General features: G+C 43.4%; 2 protein-coding genes across 10 annotated transcripts in view; both read right to left on the bottom strand.

The window, feature by feature from the left end:
- Positions 1 to 522: 522 nt before the first annotated feature.
- LOC307219859 (DGAT1/2-independent enzyme synthesizing storage lipids-like) lies at positions 523 to 13,341 on the bottom strand. Of its 5 annotated transcripts, none has more exons than XM_079983372.1 (7): positions 13,326 to 13,341; positions 11,409 to 11,787; positions 9,111 to 9,275; positions 6,450 to 6,643; positions 4,955 to 5,015; positions 4,248 to 4,387; positions 523 to 2,292 (listed from the first exon to the last, which is right to left on the bottom strand). In XM_079983372.1, exons 2-7 carry the CDS (start codon positions 11,725 to 11,727, stop codon positions 2,194 to 2,196), a joined length of 978 nt encoding a protein of 325 aa, XP_079839498.1. In that variant the 5' UTR covers positions 11,728 to 11,787; positions 13,326 to 13,341; the 3' UTR covers positions 523 to 2,193. The 5 variants fall into 5 exon arrangements, with proteins under 5 accessions (XP_079839498.1, XP_079839495.1, XP_079839496.1 ...); XM_079983369.1 differs by lacking the exon at positions 13,326 to 13,341 and adding an exon at positions 12,791 to 13,304; XM_079983370.1 differs by lacking the exon at positions 13,326 to 13,341 and adding an exon at positions 12,601 to 12,767.
- A 6,259-nt stretch (positions 13,342 to 19,600) lies between these two features.
- LOC307219856 (DGAT1/2-independent enzyme synthesizing storage lipids-like) overlaps positions 19,601 to 24,967 on the bottom strand; it is a 75,439-nt gene continuing 70,072 nt past the window's right edge. For 4 of the 5 annotated variants that reach the window (XM_079983356.1, XM_079983358.1, XM_079983359.1 and 1 more), the window contains exon 7: positions 19,602 to 20,178. In XM_079983356.1, the coding sequence (XP_079839482.1) occupies positions 20,074 to 20,178 (105 nt within the window). In that variant the 3' untranslated portion in view covers positions 19,602 to 20,073. Of the gene's footprint in view, positions 20,179 to 24,967 lie in introns of all 5 variants that reach the window. The other variant, XM_079983357.1, reaches the window with a different exon arrangement.

Genomic DNA, 24,967 nt, shown 5'->3' with positions numbered 1-24,967 from the left:
AACCCAAAGCATATCAGTGCCTTCGAGGTGGATGCAGAAAACCTGGTAGTGTTCCACCTGCATCTGACCTCTGTGAAGATCCACCCTGTGTCTCCAGAAGGAGGCATATAAGATGCTATCCAGCTAACTTGGGGATTCCAATCTGGATTTGTTTTGTCCACTCAGGTCTTTGCATGCAGTGGAAGTGCCTAACTCACCAAAGATTTCATACTCATTGGCTACCCTCACCTGGTTTAGCCGGCCAGTTGAAGCTGATGACAGATGTCTAATTATGGGCCAATCTGCCATTAAACAGCAGCAGCCCAAACACTTTAATAAATGCCTAAATAAATTATCTAATTACAGCACCAAATTATATACGGTGGTTGGAATTACAGACAGATGTACTTGGAATCTCATAGAACAATATATCAAACAAGTTTTCATGTGTCTATCAGGGAGTGATAGTCCAGTAGGTCCAATGTCTTAATGGGTGTATGTAGGATTGCAGTTTTGGATGGATTTGAGCTGCAATATAATCATACACCAACCTTATTTGGGCAGCTGAATTTATTTATTTTTTTAATACATACAATGTATAATCCTATAATCAAAACGCTCAGGATGACAAATAGGGATTAAAACCAATAAAATAACAACAACAAAAAATCAACAGCACACCATTATATATATATATACATATATATATTTAAAAAAGGAAAGTTGGTTTAGAATGGGGCAGAGAGACTTAGTAGCAATAATTCATTATGAAACTCAGGGCAGAGGAATAAAATCCAGTAGTAGAACCAATGTAGAACATAATTTAAATGGCCTGAGAAAATAAAAAGGTATCTGTCTTGCTCCAGAAAGATATGAAAGCAATTGTACGGTGTGCATCTCTGATGATGGCGTTCCATCACCAAGGGATCAATTCTGAACAGGCTTTCTCACACAGTTTTGAGATCACTATCACTTTGATGGAGCCTTGCATGGATTAGAAGGCTGAAAGTCCAGCCTGCGTCACCACAACCAAAATCAACTTACAAGTGGCAAACAGATATGGGCACAGTTCCTGCTGATTTTTACTGTATCTTCATATTGCTAGCCTAGGAAGGGACAGGATCTTCCTTATGTTGGTTTCCATTAGTGCATAACATTACTTGAATCCAGCTCAATGACTTTGATAAGACAGGAAAATTGGGGTTTGGGCTTTCATTTTAATCATTAATTCACCCACTTCCATCTCAGTCATCAAAACAATTCTTTTTGCTCTAGCCTTTTGAATGACAGCAATATCTCATTTCCTTGCACCAAATATTCCTGTGAACCTTTCCTCCCCCTCCTTCTTTGGTGACCTGCTCTCTTTCCTTTGCTGTTCTTTCTTTCATTCTTGACTTTCTTGCTCCAGTATCTCATACTCTCCATCCTATGCTGATGATTATTTTTGGTCCTGGCAGATATATGTGGAATGCGGGCCAGCCTTCAGATACCAAGGCTTCAGAGCACAAAGGGTTTAAATTGGCATGTAGGGGAATTTGGGGCTGTGTCCAGGCTCTGCTTTCAATTTCCCATATGCCTCTGGTTGGCCACCACAATAAAAAGATGCTAGACTAGATGAGCTATTTTCTTGTGTTAAAGGTATAAAGGGATCCAGTGAAGATGACTAGTCCCAGTTGGTATTTTGTATTGACTGAAGTTTCTGGCCAGTTTTCAAAGGCTGCTTCATATAAAATGCATCACAGTGATGCGAACAGGAGGTAACCAGCACATGGAACACTGAATCCAGACTCTCTGTCCAGTTAGGACTTTACCTGGTATGCCAAGATGGTATGAGCAGAAGAGCAATGCTACCCAGGAGTAACTTGGAAAGAGGGATACAATGGTTTATGGTATGAAAAGGTGCCCTGAGGTCCAGGAGAATCAACAGTTGCACTCTTCCTGACTCTCTCCCAGCAAAAGACCCCCATCAGGGTGACCCAGGCAGTTTCAATTCCAAAACCAGGCTTAAACTCCAATTGAATTGGATAAATAACCCCCCCCCCTCAAAACAGCTGGCAAAAACTCAACTCAAGCACTTTTCTTAAGAGTGAAAGATGCAGTTTCTGTGATACAAAACATTAGCCATGTTTTTTCAACAAAAGAGATGCTTGTATAAATAAAATACTGTAAGACTGTTAGGAAGGAAATATATACATTTTCAAAATAATTTTCCTATTAACTTGGAATCTTATAAAATCGTTCCAACAGTGCTCTTTGTATGCTACCTGGCATTTTTTGGTGTTTATCTCTGAGATCTTCTATTGCTGTTTTTGTCTGAAAAAAAAATCCAGAAAATATTATGTTTATTTTTATATAACCCCAGAATATATAAATGCAAGTGTAGGTTTAAAGTATTTAACCCTTCTACACAACAAAGTGGCTGTGGACCCTAGTAGGTCCAATTTTTAAGTAGAGCTCTGTCACTTAATATTCCATGCAATTCTCAGAGGTCATGTGTCCTGTTGTGTTCCATCTTTTCTCCCTTCCCTTTAATTTTTTTTTAAAAAATGCAAATTACATTTAATTTATGAGCAGAGCAATCCTAAATCCAAATCTACCGGGTGGAGAATGGCATAGAAGTGCCCCTTGTCCTTAGATCTAATGATCTACCAGTGGAGAACCCATCTTCACCATAGAATTATTCTTGTTATTGTTATTCATTTATTTATACCCTGCCTTTTCCCGACAGGGACTCAAGATGACTTACAGATATCAGAAAAAAAGCAATTCAACATTGATAGAATTAAAACTCTCTGTCTCTCAAATCTATTTAAAACAATAAATCCAGCATTGCACCAGCCCTTTCTTTCATTAAAAGCAATCAATTTCAAGAGGCTTGTTGCAATGAAAAAGTCTTCATCTGCCAGCAGAAGTACAACATGGAGGAAGCCAGTTTAACTTTCCTAGGGAGGTAGTTCCAGAGTCCGGGAGCAGCCATCAATAAGACCCTCACCTGAGTCCCTACCAAGCAGGCCTGTCAGGGTGGCAGGACCAGGAGAAGATTTCAAAACCCAAGCTGGTTTGTATAGGGGAAATACAGTCAGCTTGGAACTAAGCCACTTAGGGCTTTATAGGTCATAACCAGCACTTTGAATTGTGCCCAGAAACAGACCGACAGGCCAGTGAAGCTGTTGTAGCAAGGGAGTTGTATGTTCCTGCTATACCCATGGAAAACTCTATTTGCATAGATGTACTACCAGTGATCTTCCAGTGGTAGCTGTCATTAGGACCGGAAACAGAATGTTCCAGGGAAGAACCTCAAGCTGGTACAACTAATTATCTTCTCACTAAAACCAAAGGAAGCAGGGAGGAAGACACAAGTGGGGTGGAAGGAGGTAAGTTCAGCACCGCCCCACTTTCCAGCCTGGTTGCTCCAAGCCAGCAGGCCTTTAAAGGTGGAATGCCTCTCTCCACCCCTTTCCACGTAGGAATTCACACCAGGAGACCTAATTACTCCTACTGAAATTAATGGGAAAGTGAAACTAACCCTACAACCTTTCAAAATAAACTTGAGGAAATATTTTCCCCTGTATAATCTAATCTATTTTTAATGTCTTTATACCACTATAAAGCACACTGGAGGACACCCTCCCGAGTTTTGTAATCTTCCCCTTTTCTCAAATTCCCGGTGTGCACAAAAGAACGCATCAGAAAATGACAGGAGAGGCTCACTGAAACCCAGGAGACAATTTTACTGTAGGTTAATTCTGCTACACTTTCTCTGTCTTCAGGCAAGTGTTGATACTTTCACTGTGTGAACCTGCAACACTGGTTTCTTATCTGTAATGCTCTTTTGAAAACCAAAAACCATATTAGGCAATTGGGGTATGCTGGGTCCCTTCCATTATTTTCTATAAGCCCAGTATTTTACCTCAGCATTTTTTGGCCACTGTCATTTTCTCTTCCGTTAAGTCCAATATTTCAGCAATGCATCTCTTCTGTTTTCTTCCCCAGGACTTCCTGATACTCCAGTGAGGAGTTTAAGTGAACACCTATACATGTCTACTCAGAAGTAAGTCCAGCTGAATCGATCTCAGGTAAATGGGTGTAAGATTGCATCCTAACCATGTAACCTTATGCATACCTACTGAAAAGCAAGAAACACTGAACTCAGTAAGATGTACACCCAGAAAAGTGTGCATAGGATTGCACTCCCAGAGTACTACATTACGCATATGCCTTGTACTTCAGAACATAGGTATTAATAAAACCTAGTACACCAAACTTACCTTTTCAACTAGTTCTTCAACTGTTATATTCGGATCATAAGGAATGGGATCTCCTACATAGGAGCAAAATTTGACTGGAAACCCTCCATATACAGGAACAATTGGCCATCGGGTACGTTCATACAGCCACTTAAATGGCCCTGTGTGTAAATTTTTCAAAAATTCTCATTTTTAATATATGGTAATATGATATAGTCTTAGGAATGAGAAGAAGCCTTAATAATAGATGAGCAAAGGCCATGCAGTTGGTGCTAACTGTGCAAAAAGTATGTCTAAATTGTCATGCACAATAAGCAGCCTCAACCCATTGTATAATTATACATATTTTAAACCTCATTGATTTCAATGTGCTAATGTGTGCACAAATACATACTAGACTACAGTACAAGTAAATCCGCATTACCCGGCCATGGACCAGGCACAACTGGACACCTAAACAAATTCAAAGAAACTGAAGAGGAAGAACTACACAAACAGAGATGGAGCAGGTAAAGGAAAAAGAGCTAGGATAAGACAGTGTGATGCAACGCAGAGAAGGATGTATGACAGCATAAAGTTCAAGATGACAACAAAAATATTCCAGGATAAAAATTCTAAACACAATTATACAGAAGTCCAACTGAAGCCAGTGGAATTTACTTATGTGTAATGTGTTTAGCCCTAGGGCATAAGCTGATATGGGAAGATGCAAGGGGAATCAATCTTACATATTTTTCCAAGTGCTCTGTATCCTTCCCGAAGATTTTTTGTAAATATAGGGATGATAGGCTGAGAAAGGTGGGAGAAAAGTAGCCACAATTAGGGCAGTAGTTCAGCCTCCACTACTTAAATATCTTGTATTGATATCATCGTTATCCTCCATGCACAAAAAGGAAATCATCTCATGGATGTTATCTCCATGTATAAAAAAGGTGTTGTATGGTAAGATGCCACAATTCTGAAACCAGTTTTCCAATGAAACTTATCACTTCACCTATTTCTCTCTAAATTTCAGCATCAGTATTTTAAGCTCATTACATAAACTGAAATCGACACATCTCAATGTAATGATAAACTATGGTTTAGTCCTTACATTAATAAGCTTTGGTTTTTTGCGTTATAATAATTTTAATAATAATTTATTATTTATACCCTGCTCATCTGGCTGGGGAAACCCAGCTACTCTGGTGCATCTGTGAGATCATCAGAAACTTTCACTTCATTGTCAAGTAAACTCTGAACTATGTTTTATTGAAACAATGTTTGAAGTTTAACTAAACAGTTTACCAATTTCAGGCATAATGCTACATTGAAGTTTGTTAAAAATGAAAGCGAAAGCTTCCAGTTTCCCCCTCCCAGTTGGGGAAGGGGAGGGAAGGGGAAGGACAAGAGTTTGAGACTCATTCACATACTGTAGTGATAAAAGTAATGTCACTGCCAATGAAAATTAGAGCAAGTTACTCAGCAATTTAATACTAAGAAAATGAGTGGGTGAGAATATTCATGCATCTGTTTGCCGTTTTGAAAAAAGGAGGGGATTCCCTTTCATTAATCATCCCAGGGTGCGGTCTGGAGCCACATGAGACCACCACCTTGCTGAAGCTGAACTGATGTGTGCCTGGCCAGGGTTACACGGTGGAAGAAAGGTGGTATACAAATGGAAGGAAATAAATAAATTATATTTCTTCAGCTGTCGTGGGGCATGAGCCCAAAGATAAAAACTTTTAAATCTCACTGATTTCCAGTGGGAAAGAGTTAACTCTCATTTCTTTAACTCTCTTATGCCCCACCTAACAAGTTTTTTGAAGTTAGAAAATATCAAGTGCATAAGACAAAAGGAAAAACCTTTGCTTTAAGGATCCAACCCCCTCCCCTTTGGATCATGTTAATGTATTTTACCCTCCACAAGTAAGTTTAACTTCCCTCTAAAGTTAAATGCATCTGGTGCACAGGCACTGCTGGTCATTGTCCTATTGAAAGGTTGTAGCCTTTATCCTGTTACTAGTGTATCAGGTGGAGTTGTCCAGCAGATGAGATTTCTCATCCCATGACACGTCCAGACAACCTGCCAGTATTTTCTCACCACACATGGATAAAACGGTTGTAGCATCACTGATATTTTGAAAGGTTTTCTTACGGCTTTGCTGCAAATGCGTTTTCTATTCAGGGACACAAGAAAAACCAGAAACACACACTTCAAATCTACAGCACCTGGCCACTCACCACTTTTGCATCTCTGGCCACGTGAGCAAAGCCTTTGCGGCTACCCCACAAGAGACTGTAGTTTTCGTCACTAAAAAGTGCTTCTCGGGCTCCACCTGGTAAGACTCCAAGCAAGTATCCCTTTCTCAGAATTTCAACACATTCCTCTCTTCCATCATGTGTAAGGCCATGTACTTTATAAAACAATTTGATACCTGCAGGAGAAATACTTTGTTAAAGGGAAAACACACTATATAAAACGTACATCCTGCACATTTTAGACATAAAAAAGTGAAAGCTTTGCCATCTTTTCTGAAAGATAGGTTCAAATGCAACAGCCAATTTTATACACTTCCACTCAGACGCCAGAACCAGAGTTCAGTGAGGCTCACTGCCAGGTAAGTAAGTGTAGGACTGTAGCCTAAAAGTTGGCATCTGTCTTGTATGTAATAAAATTAAATTATGTTTATCAGTTGTGGACAGAAAAGGCATGAGACTGCAGGGCTAACAGAAAGCATCCATTTGTGTTTCTGAGCATTACATTAATTCATCCATGCAAACATGCAGCTTGTTGCACATCCTTTTTTGGAACACCAAAATATTTATATACACATTAAGAAACCAAAGCTTGATATATTATTCTGCTCCCAACATCTAACATTTAATTTGAAAGCAAATCTACATGCCATTCATGCAGCCTGCTCCTATGTAAATAACTCCTACTGAGTCCAATAAAAGTTACTCAAAATTAAGGGCAAGATCCAACATAGCATGAGCAGCATTCAGTAACATGAAGAGGCTTCACCTTCCTCAGCTGTAAAGCCTCCCATATACCCCCATAATTTGCTCTGGAGGATCCGAGGATCCTCTGAAACAGAATTTATGGGCATTTTGTGGGCTAGGTAGGTAGACAAGAAACCCGAATCCATTGCGCACCATTGGATGTTGTCCTAAGTTTCCAAGGTTTTCAGCCTTAGATATTGCAAATGGATTACCAGGGCTTAATTATGCATACTGTATAACAGTGTTCTGAAATGTGTTTTTATAAATGCATTAGATTCCAATGTTTCTCTTCCTCTTTCATCCAAGGCAAATGTATCAAACATAGAAACCCACAGTTAATTTAACAGAGCACAGCTGCCTCCCCTCTCTAACACATGATCAGTTGTACCTACTCTGAGAGTGCTCCTTAGCTACTTGACAGAGAGAAAGTGGGTCTACAGCCATACTATCCTGAACACGACCAATCTTGTCTGATCTTGGAAGCTAAGCAGAATCAGGCTTGGTTAGTACTTGGATGGGAGACAGAAAGGGAGGGGAGCACAAGCACACTGACTCCTGAAGTACTAACAGTTACCTTGTTGTTCTGGAGGGCACCATCCCACGCACAGACACAAATACACAAATCTCTTACTAAACTGAGAATTTCTTTAATATTTGATACTTAATAACTGAGTGCTGAGAACCTGAAACAAATCACTAAAAATAAAATGTGTTCATTCAACACTTATATAAACTAGTCATATCTAAAAGCTTTCAAGGTCAAAACTTATTTTCTGAAAGAGGCAAACAAAAATATTGCTCTTTAAAATAACAAATTGGGCTTCATGGATGTGGGCTTAAAACACTCACACACAGAACAACAACAACAAAAACCCCAAAGGAAACAAGACTTGAATCAGCAGGCGGCATTCAGGTAGTTAGAATACACAGCGGTACAAGACAAGACATTATAGTTAGGCTTTGAAATTTAGAAAACATAGGAAGCAGATTGTTTAGAAAAGAGGGGAGAAGGAAAGGCATTGGATAAGGAGAGCTGAGAGCTGGCAAAACAGCAATGGCTCCAGGGAGCATAGAAAGTGAAATACAGTGGTACCTTGGTTCTCAAACGGCTTAGTTGTCGAACAAATTGGCTCCTTAACACTGCAAACCCAGAAGTGTTCCAGTTTGTGAACATTTTTGGAAGCCAAACGTCTGACATGGCTTCCCCTTGAGTGCAGGAAGCTCCTGCAGCCAATCAGAAGCTGTGCCTTGGCTTTCGAATGGTTTCGGGAACCGAACAGACTCCCAGAACGGATTAAGTTTGAGAACCAAGGTACCACTGTATCCCTTTGGAGGAGTCCATCATTTGTGTTCTTTTTCTATGTGCATCTTTCTAGACTTTTCTTGTAGTTTTATCAGCAGGTTAGCACATCTTCTAAGGAATCTTCTGGGCAGTATACACAGTTAGTTATTCTTGGTTTGTTGAGGCAAGTAACTGTATCCTTCAAATAACTTTCCAGGAGATACTACATAAAGTGCTAATCTTGGCCTATTTTATATTTTCAGAGGGGTACTAGACACTGAAAGAGCCATCCTAGACATCCCGAGGTTACAGAGAAACACTAGTCCTTGGGCACATCTGTATAAACCTATATAAATGTAGAAGCAAACTAAAGCCAATGTAAACACAACAAGTGGAAATGTCAATTATGACATACCTAGGGACTTGACTGGGCGTTTCTAAAATTGCCCCCGAGACTGGCCATTTCTAACACTGGTCCAGGCAAGATGCATATTATTTCCTATCAGCAGTGCAACAGTACCCAGATACGCCTGTGTTTCAGGACTAGCATTTTAAAATTATGGTGTACATTTTAAAGTTTTGCAACACAATGCACATGCACACCCACTACATTTTACCTGGTATTTTGGAAAAATGGTAATCAACCACTGATTGGCAGAGTCTGCCTGTCTGCAAATAGAGTCTAGATACAAAGTAGAAATAGTCTAGAGGAAAGGCTCCATGGTAAAATACAACAAGCCCTGGTCCTTCTGGTACTTTATCCATCCCGTGCACCTCATAACCTGTTCAAAGCACAGAATAAAGAGTTTTAGCATTGCTTCAATCAAGCCCCTAAGAATAGCAGAAAGCAACAGAAGAAATTGCGAGGAATGTCAAATGTTAGTAGAGTTATTGCAGTCAGAAATGGACTCCAAATTAATTTTTTAGTCTAACAGTGTTGAGTAGCCTGTATTCCCCTGTTTCACCACAATGACAGTTGAATCAGATGATACTTTAATTGCACAGTGAGCACCTACATCTGTGCTTAAAATAAAATAATCATAATCATAAGGTTAGATTTCCATTGTGGTCCTTCCTTTCCCAGCAATGATTTTGACAGGTATGAGGCTTAGGGCAGAAACTTCCACCAGTAGCTCCCCCCCACCCCACCCCACCCCTCATTGTTGGTATTTTTTGGATTGAGAGGCAAATGCTCATTGGCATTGTGGTTGTTAAGGGAAGGATTTAACTTCCTTCCCACATGCTTTGGTCCCAATTATCATCAGTTCCTGTGCCTGCGATTAATTTCTTTAAAATTCAGACACAGTTGCACACTTACCCATTTCTGCAGCTGAGCCTGGAGCTCTAAAGGAGCTGTTGGTTCAGAAATGAAAAACTTCACCCAAGGCTTATAAAGGACCAACAGGGCTGGATGCAACTAACCTGACACTCTAGTGGAAGCCACCACAAGGGCCTCTCTAGTGCAATGGGGCTTTCCTTGTTCTACTTCCACCAATCTACTCTGGAGGGTCGAGAGAAACCCTGGAACATCATGTGTGGGGAGGAGAGGAGGGATCATTTCATCTGGCAGGCAGAAATACTTGTGCTGACAGAGCAACTGTAAAAGCCCAACAGTGAATTCCTCTCAGACACTTCACCCCTTCTTGCTTCTCAGCCCAGCCATGATCAAGGCAGAAGCTTACACACCTCTCAAATAGCCAAAAGTACAGCCAACTGGGCAATCTGCTGACAGGTATGAAACTCCTATTTGGCTTGCCATCTCCCCTGTTCCCATGGCACTTGGCTGTTTGCATGTGAGGGGTGCTGAGAGCCAGCCTAGAACCAAAGAAACTGGAATTTGGGGCTTCTAGTCTGGGAATGGGGATACCTCATGGTCACAGGTGGTGCACAGACCTACTGTTGGGTATCTCCACTGTTCCACCCTGGGAAGTGAAACCCACTGCATTTGCTGAGACCCTATATTAATGTAGCACAGGGACTCTAGATGTATCTGGTACACATCTTGTGGTGGTTTGAATAATGATGCTTTCACTTCCAGGGATGTCAGTACTTTTACTAGATTACCATTCCATCATGTAAAAAAAAGAAAAGATTTTAATGATGCATAGAATCTTCATACAATAATGATAACCCAAGTCCCTGTTCATGTAGTCAAGTACCAAAATGCCATAAAGCAGAGCAGAGGGAGAGAAGAGAAACAGGGCTATTCCATCACCTCTTTGGCCCTTCCTCAAGTGTCACTCATTGGAAGCCACTCTTATCAAGCTACCTTTCATCCCAGCCGGTTACTGCAAGAAATGTAACTGTTAGAACTGATACTTGATCTGCCTTTTAACTATTCCCTCCTCATGCCTTTTTCCTTGTCTGTTTTTGTCATTTGAAGTTGTGTGTCTGAGGAAAAGGACTGCTTTGCTGGTAACTTTTGTAAGCCACTCTGGGAACATAAATAAATGGATGTCTACTCACATTTTCAGCTAAAGTGCAGGGTATAAATAAATAAATAGTAGCTAGATAGAGGTCTACTCCTAATACCCATTGAGTTCAATATGGCTAACTCTCAGGTCAGTATGAATAGAATTGTAGCCTAGTGATACAATCCCATACTCATTAGTAAGAACCAGTGAGGTCAGCAGGACTTCTTCCAGGTAAACATATAAAAGACTGCTGCCTATGCAGTTTTAGGTAAGTTGATAATTCTACCAGTTCAGCTTACAGGGCTGTTGTCAAGCTTACTGAGATAAAAGTATGCAAACACTTGAACTGCATGATACAAGTGAATATTATTAAAATTGATTTCTGCAGTATTTCTAACAAAAACTTTAATAAATAAGGCTTTTAAAATTCATGATTAATAAATAATCCTATTACCCAAGTTGTCCCTGTGCAATTTGAAAGGGGGAGAAAATGGTGCTTACCATGCCACACTTTGCCATACATGTCCCAAAGATAAAGCACGGCCCTCCTTCCAGTGTCCCATGACTTACTGAGATAATCATCTCCTTTTACCTTAATCTTTATCTTGTAAATATTCAGAAGAAAATTAGAAAGGTAAATACATCCAAGAATAACTAAAACAGGTGACAGCAGAATTATGAATGGTGTTAATATCACCAAGAGGTACACTGTATAGTCTGTGAAAATTCCTAGATAATTATTTGGATACATCCAATTTTTCAGGAGGTCCATGAGCCACGCCACTTCTTCTTGTTCAAAATAAGAAAATGAACTGATCATCTTCTGTCTAAAATTTTTAAAAAGCAACTTGGCCGAAAAAGAAGTTTCTTAATGTTGGCCCTAGATATAGAAAAGAAACTTGTGGTTAATGCAGTGCAATTATCACAGCAAGTAATAATTTATAATAATGATAATAATAATTATTATTTATTTATACCCCGCCCATCTGGCTGGGCCTCCCCAGCCACTCTGGGCGGCTTCCAAAAAAGAATTAAAATACTGCAGTACATCAAACATTAAAAGCTTCCCAAAACAAGTGTCATGTTCCCCAGAAAATCAAGGCCATTTTCAGGACTGCCAGGCCAGGAGCATCCCAGACCCTGACACTTCAGTGCCCAGCCCCTGGTGATGTCACAGGGCAGCCTTGCAGATAGAGGCTAATTGGGAGAGGGGGGTAGAGAAGGGCAGATTGCCTCTATTTGCACCCAGCTGAAATTTGTAAACTGCATACACAGTTTTCTTAATGTTTTGCTATTGTTCTTGTTAATTGCTATTTATTAATAATAATAAACAATAATAACAACAATAACAACAATAAACTCAGCTGGAGATTAAGACCTTACACCTGCCACCTGGAAGAGGCCAGGCAGGCCAACTTGGAGGCTTCATGATAATCATAAAACAATAAAACTAGTACCTGTAATAGTAATATTAAACCCAGCTGGAGATTCAGGCCTTACAACTGCCACCTGCAAGAGGCCAGGCAGGCCAACTTGGAAGCATCATGTCTGACGTGGTTTGTTATCCCTTTTCGATGGTGTCCAATTTCAACAGCCCCAGCCAGGGAACGGATGATCGTGCAATGCTACATGTGCCTACTCGTAAGTTACTCCCACTGAGTCCCATGGGAATTACGCCCAGGCTGGTCTCAACCTGGTTCCTGAGCAGCCGCCTTGCGAAAACGGCTTCCCGCCCGCGCCGCGTCCCTCAGGTCCCTGTCTCTTTCGTTCCGCCTCGGCATCCCTCTCCCTCCGAGCTGGGCTCCTCCCCGCCTCCCTCGCGCCAGAGGCCGGCCAAGCTCCCCCTCGGCTCCGCGAGTGTCGCGCCCTCGCCGCTGACTCACCTTCGCGCGGCTTCGGATCGCCGCGCTCCATCAAAGGTTCAGCCCCACCATTCCTGGCGCGCGGCGGAGACGCCGAGGCGCGCGCAGGGGCCTCGCCAAGTGGTTGCCGCGCGCTTGGGCCCAGCGCAGGTTTCTTTATGGCGGGCCGGTAGAGTGTGTGGGGGGGGGGGGAGGGGGGGAGCCGCAATGCAGTGCGACGTTACGCGCCGTCGTCCGGTTGCCAGAAGGGGAAGGAGACGTTCTGAGGGAGCCTCTCCTCACAACCAGGGGCAGCTGCGCCTCTCGGCCGCTTCCCGGCTTTCCTGTTGCGTCACGCGCCACTGATACGGCGGAGAAAGGCTTTGTGTGAAACATAATGTGAACCCCCCCACCCCACCCGCGCTGGGCTGTACCACTTCAGAAGGCAGGTGGAGGTTGGCATCTTTCAGTGCCCCTTGCAGGGGGAAAAAATCATAACATAAGAGGAGGATTCAGCCCAGCCTGGTCCCCATCCCACTTAATTGGCACGTAGCTGCTCTGTAGCATTGAAACATACCTGCAGCCTGAAGTCCTGCCCACGCAATGTATTGCCACAGAAGCGGCAGGGCCAATAAAACAACAACTGAGAATAGAGAAGGAAACGAGAGGGAAGTGATTCTAAGAAGAAGTGAATCAGCCCTGTATGGGACAACTTGTATTCCCCCCCCCCCCGCCGCCGCCCCAGTCCATTTTTATTGGTTTCTTCAGACATACATTCATCATACCACACTGTAACAACTTGATTTTCCTGTAATTAAACAATATATATTTAAAACATAATAAAAGGGAAAACACACACAAATGCATACTTATTTATTTGATTCATCTGTAATCCATTAGCATTTGACTTCCCTCCCCTTCTTACTTGGGGCTTCAGTTTTACTTAGTTAACTGCCCCTCCTAACACAGCCATTTATTCAGTAACCTAGTTCATTGCATTTTACTATTTTTTTCCTTACAGGAGTTTTCCTAAACCAGTCAAAAAAAAAAAAAAAATTCTCCATAATGGTCTTGTAGCAAAATAAACGTCTGGACTGAAAGGAAAAACTCTAGCAGCATTGAGGAATAACAAAAGGGTGTTTATTGCTGGCAATAAAGGCCCAGTGGGATCACTCTCCAAAAGTTGAGCAAAGCCCGAAAAGGTGGGGCCTGCTTTATGTAACATATTTTCTGCTCTATAGGACGCACTTTTCCCTCTCCAAAAATGAAGGGGAAATGTGTGTGCGTCCTATGGAGCGAATGCAGGCTTTCTCTGAAGCCTGGAGAGCGAGAGGGGTCGGTGAGCACCGACCCCTCTCGCTCTCCAGGCTTCAGGCAGCTATCTGCAAGCCTTGGGAGCGCTCCGAAGGCTTGTGGGCAGCAGCCTGCAGTCCGGCGAGCGCCGCACCAACTCCCGCTGCGCTCGCCAGGCTTCAGGCAGCCATCCACAAGCTTTCTGAGCGCGGCGGGAGTTCCCACTGCGCTCGGAAGGCTTGCGGATAGCTGCCTGTTCTGGGGGCTGGGGTCGGGGGAAGCTTGGGCTTCCCCACCCCCACCCCCGCAAGCTCTGGGAGCGGCGGCGAGGTTGCGCGCAATCTTGCCACCGCTCCTGGACCTGGGGGGGGGTGGTGGTGGTATTTTTTCCTTTATTTCCCCCCCCCTAAAAACTAGGTCACCCTATGGTCCGGTGCACACTATAGAGCGAAAAATACGGTACATAGCTGTTATCTGTTAAAGCAATACATATGCCTAAACTTCCCCCAATCTAAAGTTACAACACAATACTAATTATACCATGTATGGTCTTTCCTTCATTACCAATTCATTAGGCAAGGAAACAAAGGACTCTCTCTTGTCAAATGTAGACACTTAGGAATGTTGTTTACAACTTTAGGAGTAAAGCTGCTCCTAGCACAAGATAAGGCACAAGGCCTCTAGCCTGGCTAGTTAGCTGACCTTATGTGCATCAGTCTTTCAAATATTGTTTGAATATATTCCAATCATTTTAAAAAAAATTGTATTGTTTTATCTGACCTGTCAGCTTGTCCAATTTCGCTTCCTCCATCAATATGATCAACCAGTCTCTCTTAGTTGGCAAGGTCTCCATTTTCCAATTCTAGGCAATCAAGACTTGCTGCTGTTGTGGCATACATAAATACTTTCTTAAAGTCTTTTGGAATTTCATTCCCAATGATCCCCAAGAGGAATGCTTCGGGCTTTTGGGAGAATAAGATTTTAAACATCTTTTTAAATTTGTTATAAAATACCTCCCAAAATTCCTTCATCTTTTTACATGTCCACCAAACCTGATAGGTTGTGCCCGCCACTTCTTTACATTTCCAACACTTGTCCATTTTTTTTTTTTATACATTAAAGCAAGTCTGCTCGGTGTTAGGTGCTACCTATAGAACATCTTCATATAGTTCTCCTTAATAGTGTAGCATGCGGTGAATTTAATGTCCTCCTTCCATAATTTTCCCCACTCTGACAACTGTATATTATGACCTAAGTCCACTGCTCACTTCACCATAGCTGGTTTTACCTCCTCATCCTTTACCAACTATTCTAAATTTTATACATTTTAGATAAGAGTTTTCTGGTTATTGTATATCAGGACCTTCTTGAATCTTGAAAGTTCTTGATCAAATCCCTCCCCTTCTTACTTGGGGCTTCAGTTTTACTTAGTTAACTGCCCCTCCTAACACAGCCATTTATTCAGTAACCTAGTTCATTGTATTTTTTTTTCCTTATAGGAGTTACCGTATTTTTCGCTCTATAACACGCATCTGACCATAACACGCACGTAGTTTTTAGAGGAGGAAAACAAGAAAAAAATATTCTAAATGAAACAGTGGATGTATGATTTTTATGGTTCATGCTGTGGCCACAGACATGTGATCTGACGGTGAGTTTGGGGTAGCCCAATGCAAAAATCCTGAGGATCCATGCTTTGTAACCACGTTTTTGCACCATTGCGGCCCCATGAAACAGTGGATGCGTGTGTGTTTTATGGTGCAAGCTGTAGCCATGGACATGCTATGTGATCTGATGGTGAATTTGGGGTGACCCAGTGCAAAAATCCTGAGGATCCATGTGGATCCATGCTTTGTAACCACGTTTTAAGTGGGGAGGGAAGGAAAAGCACTCAAGGGACAAGGAGCAGGCCTGGGGTGTGTGGAGAAGGAGCTTTTCAGCGAGCTGAGCGGGGAGGAGGGAGGGAAAGAGCACTATTGCTTTAAAGGTATACTTAAGGTATTTGCCCTGTGCCTGGGTTTTTTTTCCATTTAACAGTTTGCAGCCTTTTCCTTCCGCTCCTTGTTTTGAGGCAGAATAGATTTGAGCAAATGAGGAGGACTTGGATTGCAGGGGATTCACCATTAGGTGTGTAAAAGCGCTCCTCCTTGCAGCCTGAGTGATAAGCAGCCACCAGCAGTAATAGAATGGAGCACAAAAAAAGCGGTAGGGGCACTAGGACCCAGACAATGCTCAAATCCATCCTGCCTGAAAACAAGCTGCTCCATCCCAGCGGATTAGCTGAGACACGGGGGATTTGTGAAGTTTCCCCCTCTCCCTCATCAGGTGCCCTCCCCAGCCTTTTTTTTTACTTCCTGGTTTTCACTGCGCTGGTGGCTCAGAGCTGGAGGTTGGTTTTATTTTGCTGCTGGTTGCTTAAATTTTATCTTTCCTGCCGTCCCTCTGCAGCCTCATTGCTCTGTTTAGAGAGCGCACAGACCTTTGCTAGCGTCTGTCCCTCCTCCCGTGTAAGCGGCTGCTGCCCGCTTTGCTGCCATGGCTCTCCTTCCCTCCCTCCTCCCCGGCTCCAGGTCGCTTTAAAGCAAGCAAAGCGAGAGCCTCATAGAGTGTGTAAGCGGCTCCCGCTTTGCTTGACTGACGGCAGCCATGGCTCCGATCCATGCATTCGCTCCGTAACACGCACAGGCATTTTCCCTTACTTTCTAGGAGCAAAAAAGTGCGTGTTTTGGAGCGAAAATTACGGTATTCTAAACCGGTCAAAAATTTTAATTCTCCATAATGGTCTTGTAGCAAAATAAATGTCTGGACTGAAAGGAAAAATTCCAGCAGCGTTGAGGAATAACAAAAGGGTGTTTATTGCTAGCAATAAAGGCTCCGTGGGATTGCTCTCCAAAAGCTGAGCAAAGCCTGAAAGGGTGGGGCCTGCTTTATATACATAGCTGTTTTCTCTTTAAAGCAATACATATACCTAAACTTCCTTCAATCTAAAGTTACAACACAATACTAATTATACCATGCATGGTCTTTCCTTCATTACCTATTCATTAGGCAAGAAAACAAAGGACTCTCTCTTGTCAAATGTAGACACTTAGGAATGTTGTTTACAACCTTGGGAGTAACGCTGCTCCTAGCTCAAGATAAGGCACAAGGCCTCTAGCCTGGCTAGTTAGCTGAGCTTATGTGCATCAGTCTTTCACATATTGTTTGAATATATTCCAATCATTTTTTAAAAATTGTATTGTTCAATCTCTTATCTGACCTGTCAGCTTGTCCAATTCTGCATACTCCATCAATTTCATCAACCAGTCTCTCTTGGTCAGCAAGGTTTCCATTTTCCAATTCTGGGCAATCAAGACTCTTGCTGCCGTGGAGGCATACATAAATACTTTCTTAAAATCTCTTGGAATTTCATTCCCAATGATCCCCAAGAGGAATGTTTCAGGCTATTTGGGGAATGAGGTTTTAAACATCTTTTTAAATTTGTTATAAACTACCTCCCAAAATTTCCTCATCTATTTACATGTCCACCAAACATGATATGTTGTGCCCGCCACTTCTTTACATTTCCAACACTTGTCCGATTATTTTTAATACATTAAAGAAAGTCTGCTTGGTGTTAGGTGCCACCTATAGAACATCTTCATATAGTTCTCCCTAATAGTGTAGCATGCTGTGAACTTAATGTCCTCGTTCCATAATTTCCCCCACTCTTGACAACTGTATATTATGACCTAAGTCCACTGCCCACTTCACCATAGTTGGTTTTACCTCCTCATCCTTTACCAACCATTCTAAATTTTATACATTTTAGATAGAGTTTTCTGGTTATTATATATCAGGTCCTTCTTGAATCTTGAAAGTTCTTGACCAAATCCCTTCTTTTTATCTTGTTTGAATAATTCATGTATTTGGTGATACTCTAGCCAGCCTGTAACCTTTTATTTTTATCTCGTGAATATTTTAAAGCTGTAATTGATTATCTTCCTCCCAGAGAATTTATTTATGTATTACCCACTCGTCCCTCATGTTCACCTTTTTTACAGTCATGGCCTCCGTTGGTGACAGCCACCATGGTGTTTTTTGCAAGAGCATAGCCATTGTCGGGCTGTGCCCTGTATCCCCACGTCGGCGAGGCGGTGGTCCAGAAGATCATGATCAACCATATTAAAGGCTGCTGACAAATCTAAGAGAATCAGCAGTTCCGACCTGCCTCGATCCAGTTGTCTACGGAGATCATCCGTTAGGGCGACTAGAGCCGTTTCGATCCCGAAACCAGGACGGAAACTGGACTGAAATGGATCTAAAGCCAATGTTTCCTCCAGAAACCTACCAAGCTGTTCAGCAACCGCACTCTCAGTTACCTTACCCAGATACAGAAGATTCGAAACTGGGCGGTAATTTGATAGATCTAAAGAATCTAATGAAGTTTTCTTGAAGAGCGGACACACCACTCCTTCCTTCAGCTCCCCTGGGAATGTCCCCGTGCCAAGGGACAAATTTATAATTTTGACCAGGGGGATCTGTGTGACATCTGGGCACGCCCTAATCAGCCAAGACGAACATGGATTAAGGAAGCAAGTGGTGAGCCTGCCAGCTTGGGGGAATCTATCCACATCAGCAGGGAGTATCCGATTGAAATGGTCCAATACTGGACCCAAAGACAGTTGAGGGGGCCTTCAGTTCTATTACTGTATCTAAATTGGCAGGGAGGTCACGGCGGGGCAACAGGACTTTCTCCGCAAAAAAGCTCGCAAATGCCTCACAGCTATGAGTCAAATTTGTGCTTAAATTAGCCAATACAAATATGCTGAGAGTGGGGCTTGTGAAACTGGCACTCTGAGGATTTATTGAGTCAAAGAATAAATACAATTGAATATTCAAGCAGTTCATTTGTTTTTTAAAAATAGGATCTTTATTGAAAAGGTCAACAGAATCAATTGGCACAGACCTTTGTAAGCAACATGTTGATAATAGACTAAATTGTGATTAGTTAAACCAAATAAATCAAGCTTTCACTTTTAAATGCATGCATAGAAATACATAGGAAACTTAAAGGTAAAGTTAAAGGGATCCCTGACAGTTAAATCCAATCGCAGATGACTTTGGGGCTGCGGTGCAAGGGAATTGTCTGTTCCCCATAACCAGCCCTGGTCAACAATCTGGCTTAAGTTTTTTTTAGCTAGCTGAAGTTTCTGAACACTATTCAAAGGCAGCCCCAGGTAGAGCATGTTGCAGTAATTAAAAAAGGATGTAACTAAGGCGTGTTGTCACTGTGGCCAAATCAGATGTCTCAAGGAATGGGTGCAGCCGGTATAGTAGCTTTATCAGTGCAAATGCACTCCTGGGCATCCACGTTCAGGGCTGAGTCCAGGAGCATGCCCAAACTGCAAACCTGTGTCTTCAGGGGAAGTGTTACCCCATCCAGCAAAGACTGAATCACCATTCCCTGTTCTGCCTTCTGATTGACCAAGAGCACCTGTGTCTTGTCTGGAATAAATTTCAGTCTGTTCACCCTCATCCAGTCCATTATTGATGACAGATACTGGTTTAGAACTGAAACAGCTTCCTTAGATTTAGGTGGAAAGGAGAATCAGAGAATCAGAGAATTGTAGAGTTGGAAGGGACTCCTGAGGGTCATATAGTCCAAGTCTCTGCAATGCAAGAATTTCAGCTACAGCATCCATGACAGAGGGTGGGTGTCATCAACTTAACCCTGAAACTCTGGACAACCTCCTCCAGAGGTTTCATGTACATGTTAAATAGGATGGGGGACAGAATAGAACTTTGAGGGACCGCACAGGCCAACAGCTAAGGCATCAAACAGGAGTTCTCCAGCACCACCTTCTGGGTTCGTCCCTCCAGGAAGAAACAGTCACTGTAAAACAGTGCCTCCAAGTCCCTTATCAGCAAGTCTGCCCAGAAGCATACCACCAAGGAAACCCACCAAGAGGTCCAGCAGAACCAACAGGGACAAACACACCATGTCTCATTCCTGGCATAAGTCATTCACCAGAACATCCAAAGAGGACAGACTAGTTCTCTTTGTGATATTTATCAAATCGTTCTAAGAGGGCTCTTAATATATTTCCTGGTCTCTTTTGGTATCTGTTTCGAATATTTTCAAGGGCAATCTTTGTCTGTTAAAAGAAAAGAAAAAGAAAAGACACGAAATTATTTTCAATATTTGGAAGAACGGTATTCACAGGTAGCAATATCATTACAGTCGTACTTTGCATCCCGAATGCCTTGCGACTCGAACGACTCCAAATGCCGCAAACTGGAAATGAGTGTTCTGGTTTGTGAATATTCTTTGGAACCCAAACATCCAATGGGGCTCCCACGGCTTCCGCTTGAGTGCAGGAAGCTCCTGCAGCCAATCGGAAGCTGTACCTTGGTTGTCGAACGTTTTCAGAAGTCGAACGGACTTCCGGAACGCATTCTGTTTGACAACCAAGGTACGACTGTAATGTAAAAGGAAGAATTTTTCTGCATAAGAACAAAAAATAAAATCACCTTTGGCTGCAGAAGCATCAGTGGTATCCAGTTAAGGTGGAGCAGACCCAATAAAAATTAATGGACTCTTGAGTATTACTTAAATGCAGTTGACTTCTGTAGTAATGAAGTATGTTTGTTCAGTGGGCACTATGCTGTGCAAACACACAAGTGTATATGCAACCCAATACAATGGTACCTGGGGTTAAGAACTTAATTCATTCTGGAGGTCCGTTCTTAACCTGAAACTGTTCTTAACCTGAGGTACCACTTTAGCTAATGGGGCCTCCTTACTGCTGTTGTGCCGCCGCGGCACGATTTCTGTTCTCATCCTGAAGCAAAGTTCTTAACCCGAGGTACTATTTCTGGGTTAGCGGAGTCTGTAACCTGAAGCGTCTGTAAAGCCACTCCCAAACTAATGAGGTGGTGGGGTTGCGGGTTCACGGCCCCTACTACAATCTCGCGGGGCTGGCGTCAGCCCCGTGTTATCCAGGGATTCCCTAATTCATCAATATTCATCAACCTGGCGCCAGCCAATCGGGTGGCGCTGGGGGCGGGCTTGCCAGGTGCACTTAAGGTCAAGGCAGCCCTGACTCGCCCCCTTTTCTCTCTGGCAGCAGCTGCGGTTTTGTTTCTCCCTTACCTTTGCCTCTCCGCGACTGCCTTTTGTCTCGTTTTGGCCTATCTTCACCTCCCCTTATCACTGGCGTTAGCCCTTGTATCTTTCTCCTCAATTGGCTTCGTTCCTCCGGTTTTTTCCTTCATTCTCTACGTTTCCGGATCACATTGGTTTGCCGCCGTTGGATTCCGACCCACGTGGGGGTCCAGCGACTGGCAGCCAACCCCGGGCACCCTGCCCCTTCGACGGCGCAACTGACCTTGTGATACCTTGATCGGTCGCCTAGGAACGCCACAGCAAATTCGCTTTCCGGGAGCGCTCATCGGCAGGGTCTGAGAGTCGGAAAAACTCCCTTCACTACAGCGGTGAGTCTCTTCGCGGAGGGGGGGAGAGTTACGGCGCAAAAAGGCTCCCTTTGGGGAGGGGGGAGGGGGTACCGCCGCGTGTCTATATTGTTTAAGCGCAGGGCGCAATTGCCTAGGCTTTTAGTTGTTTCTTTAATTTTGTTTGGGCTCTGGACTAGCCGGCGAGTTTTGAGTTTCACAGCACCGGGGGTCTGTTCTCGTGCTTATAATCGTATTTGAGGGCCTTTGCCACCTGGGAAAATTGAAGTCGGTTTTCTCGTCAGCTGCAGGCTTTCCCGGGGTGGTTGGTTATTCGGGTAGCCCACTCCTTTATATTACTCGGAGCGTTTGGTGGTTGCCCCGACGACGCACAGGAACCGGTCGCCATTTTTAGAGGGGCACGTGGTCGCTGCGCGGCGGCCATTTTGGGTGAGGCACCTACCTAGCTACAGGCAGGCGCCATCTTGGTTGCTCAACGTGGTCACACCGGCGTCCATCTTGTGTGTGGCACACCTTTCCCGCGGGCGGCTGTAAGCCCCCTCTCAGCTTAATAAGAACAGCGTTAGTACGCTGCGACACAGTGGCGCTTTATTGCTGCAGCTATTCCTTTAATTCAGGGGACGGAGGTCGCAAGTGTGCTGGGCTTGCCGGATCCTATATAGTCTTTTTGCTTACTGTGCTCAACCCTCTTTCTGCTTTATTGGTTTTATTGGACGTTGTTACGAATAATTAAAAAATAATAAATAAATAAATAAATAAAATAAAATAATTTAAATAAAATAAAATAAAATAAAATAAATAAAAATAAATATATAAATAAATAAACAAATAAGGAAGGTAGTTTATACATACACACACACACGCACACACACACTTATATATACATTTTAAGCAATTGATAAATTAATAAAGTAAAATAAAGTAATAATAATAATAATAAAAGAAGAAATACTAAATTAAAACATTTAAAATAATATCAAGAATAAATAAATAAATAAATAAATAAATAATACTAATTATATAAAACAGTACGCTTATAGTGCATACGCATTTAAGTATTTAGGTCAGGAAATAGTAACAATAAAAACAATAATTTAGTATTTGGCTTATAGTGCATACGCATTTAAGTATTTAGAACTCACACAGTTACTGGCAACTAATTGGCTCCCTAGGGTTGCCTTACACATACACACGCACATACAGCCGCGCACAGCGCGAGTTCGAGAACATGGCCAACCGGGGCAATTCTCAGTTTCCGCAAGCAGGGGGTGCGCTAGTGCCCGCAGCACCCTGCAATCCCCAGGCCTTGGCCCAGTTTTTTGCAGCAATACAAACCTTTTACGCACAATGTAGCCCCCCGGTCGCACCAAACCCAAATATTGTCGAGGTTTCTCAGGATTGCATTCCCGACACCCCCCCAGTCAACAGGGGCAAGCAGGACCCTCTGCAGCCTCAGCGAGCACGTCACATCAGGGTGTTGGTCAACTCAATCGGCCACTAACACACTCTCAAACAGCTCACGCTCAGAAGTCTAAGGGTACGGCCCAAAGGGTTAGGTCCGGGGCTCAAAAGTCTAAGGCTGTGGGGCATAAATCCAAAGCATCGCGTGCAGCCCCTTCTAAGTCTAGCCAGCAGAGAATTGGCATACCTAGTGTTTTCCAGGATCCTCCGACCCCGCCAACTCCTTCAGAGGGTTCTTCTTCAGACGAGGAGCTACCTCCCCAACAGGCAACTACGGCTAACAACGATTCGACACTGCAAGTTGACAATACCCGTGGGAAGAAGCGGAAGGCGAAGAAGAAGCACGTGTCAAAGAGGAGCAGGAGAAGCGACCCATCTGACTCTGATGACGACACAGGTACCTCTTCATCAGAGGGTGATAGTGACACCCCCATGTAAACTTATTGGGGGGAGGGCGAGGATACCGGTGTTCCCTTGTGGGTCCACGAGAGGAGGGCCAATTCACATAGGAAAACATTTAACGGCACTCTCGAATGGAAAGACGGGACTTTAGTGGAAGATGTTAAAGTTTCCACTCACTTGTCCACTGATTTCATCCTGGGTAACCACCTTTCCAAGAGGAAGAGGGATAAGATACTGAACGGGGACTTCGTGGACATGTTTACCTTGTTGCCGCCGGCACAAATTAAGGGGAAAGGGGAGAAAAAGCGGTATTATGGTAAGAAAAGATATAGGTCCCCTCGGGCCGAGCGTACATTCGAGAATTGGCTCAATGGTTACCAGGTATTCATGGGGATAGTGGTAGGTTGTTATCCTAAACGTGGTTTGCACCTTGCATCTTATCTGGCGCACATAAGGGCTCGGGAATTAGCGGGAGACGAGGCTGCCATCTCGTACGATGAGGATTTTCGTAGAAATGCCTCACTGCTGTCATCCACGCGCTGGGACCAGCGGGACAATAACTATTGGATGGAGCACGTGGGGCCCAACATCAAAAAGAAAATTCCCGATCAGGCCAAATCTGGTAAGGTGGACACCAAGCGCCGTAGGCAATGCTGGGACTTCAACAAGGGGGCCTGCCAACGCGCTTCTTGTAAGTATTTGCATGAGTGTGATGTTTCGGCAACCATCCGGCTGTTAACTGCTTCAAGGGTAAACAGCAGCCCTTTCGAGGCGATAGGGGTCACCACCACCAGGGAAGCCGGGGTGCCCCCTTTGGCACATCAGGACCCGCCCAAGGTGCAGCCGGGAATGCAGCCGGGAATCACTTCTAACTTGTCTCTTGACCTAGCTCACTCACCGATTAAGCTTCAACCTCTAAGAACCCTTTTAAATCTATACCCTAACAGACGAGCCGCCCTTCTCCTAGGGGAGGGGTTTGCAAAGGGCTTTAGAATCCCAGTGGCTTTCACCCCTAATTCCAGCTGCCCCCCTAATCAGAAGTCAGTTTTAGAGAGACCTGACATTGCTATGAAAAAGATTCAGAAAGAGATTTTGGCCGGGAGGGTGGCTGGTCCATTCTCAGTACCTCCCATTGACCAGTTGCATATTTCTCCACTAGGTATTGTCCCAAAAAAGGCGCCTGGTGAATTTAGGCTGATCCATAATCTTTCTCACCCCAAAGGTTCCTCTGTTAACGATGCTATTCCCCAGGAATTGTGCACGGTTAAATACGCATCTTTCGACCAGGCAGTGAAGCTTGTCGGGTTTCGGCAGGGGCGCGTTCCTGGCGAAATGCGATACTGAATCTGCATTTCGCCTCCTTCCAGTTCATCCGGAAGATTACTGCTGGCTAGGTTTTAAATTCCACGGTTCCTTCTTCATTGATAAGGCTATGCCCATGGGGTGCTCGATTGCTTGTGCCGCCTTTGAGACTTTCAGCACCTTCCTCGAATGTGCGCTAAAATTTAAAACTGGTTCGGAAGGGGTGGGGCATTACCTGGATGACTTTATCCTGGTCGCAAGTAATGAAATAGAATGCATGGCCTTGCTCCAAGCCTTCAAGTCAAT

Source organism: Podarcis cretensis (assembly GCF_951804945.1).
Source record: "Podarcis cretensis genome assembly, chromosome: 7".
Classification (NCBI taxonomy): domain Eukaryota; kingdom Metazoa; phylum Chordata; class Lepidosauria; order Squamata; family Lacertidae; genus Podarcis; species Podarcis cretensis.
This window is presented reverse-complemented; position numbering and strand designations above follow the sequence as displayed.

Bases quoted from the DNA above. Each gene is read 5' to 3' on its own strand.
- LOC307219859 (XM_079983372.1), bottom strand. From the start codon at position 11,727: ATGATCAGTTCATTTTCTTATTTTGAACAAGAAGAAGTGGCGTGGCTC. The intron at 5,016-6,449 runs GTGAGTGGCCAG...CACCTTTCTCAG, and splicing joins TGGCCAGAGATGCAAAAGTG to CCTATCATCCCTATATTTAC. The intron at 4,388-4,954 runs GTAAGATTGATT...ATTTACACACAG, and splicing joins CAGAGCACTTGGAAAAATAT to GGCCATTTAAGTGGCTGTAT.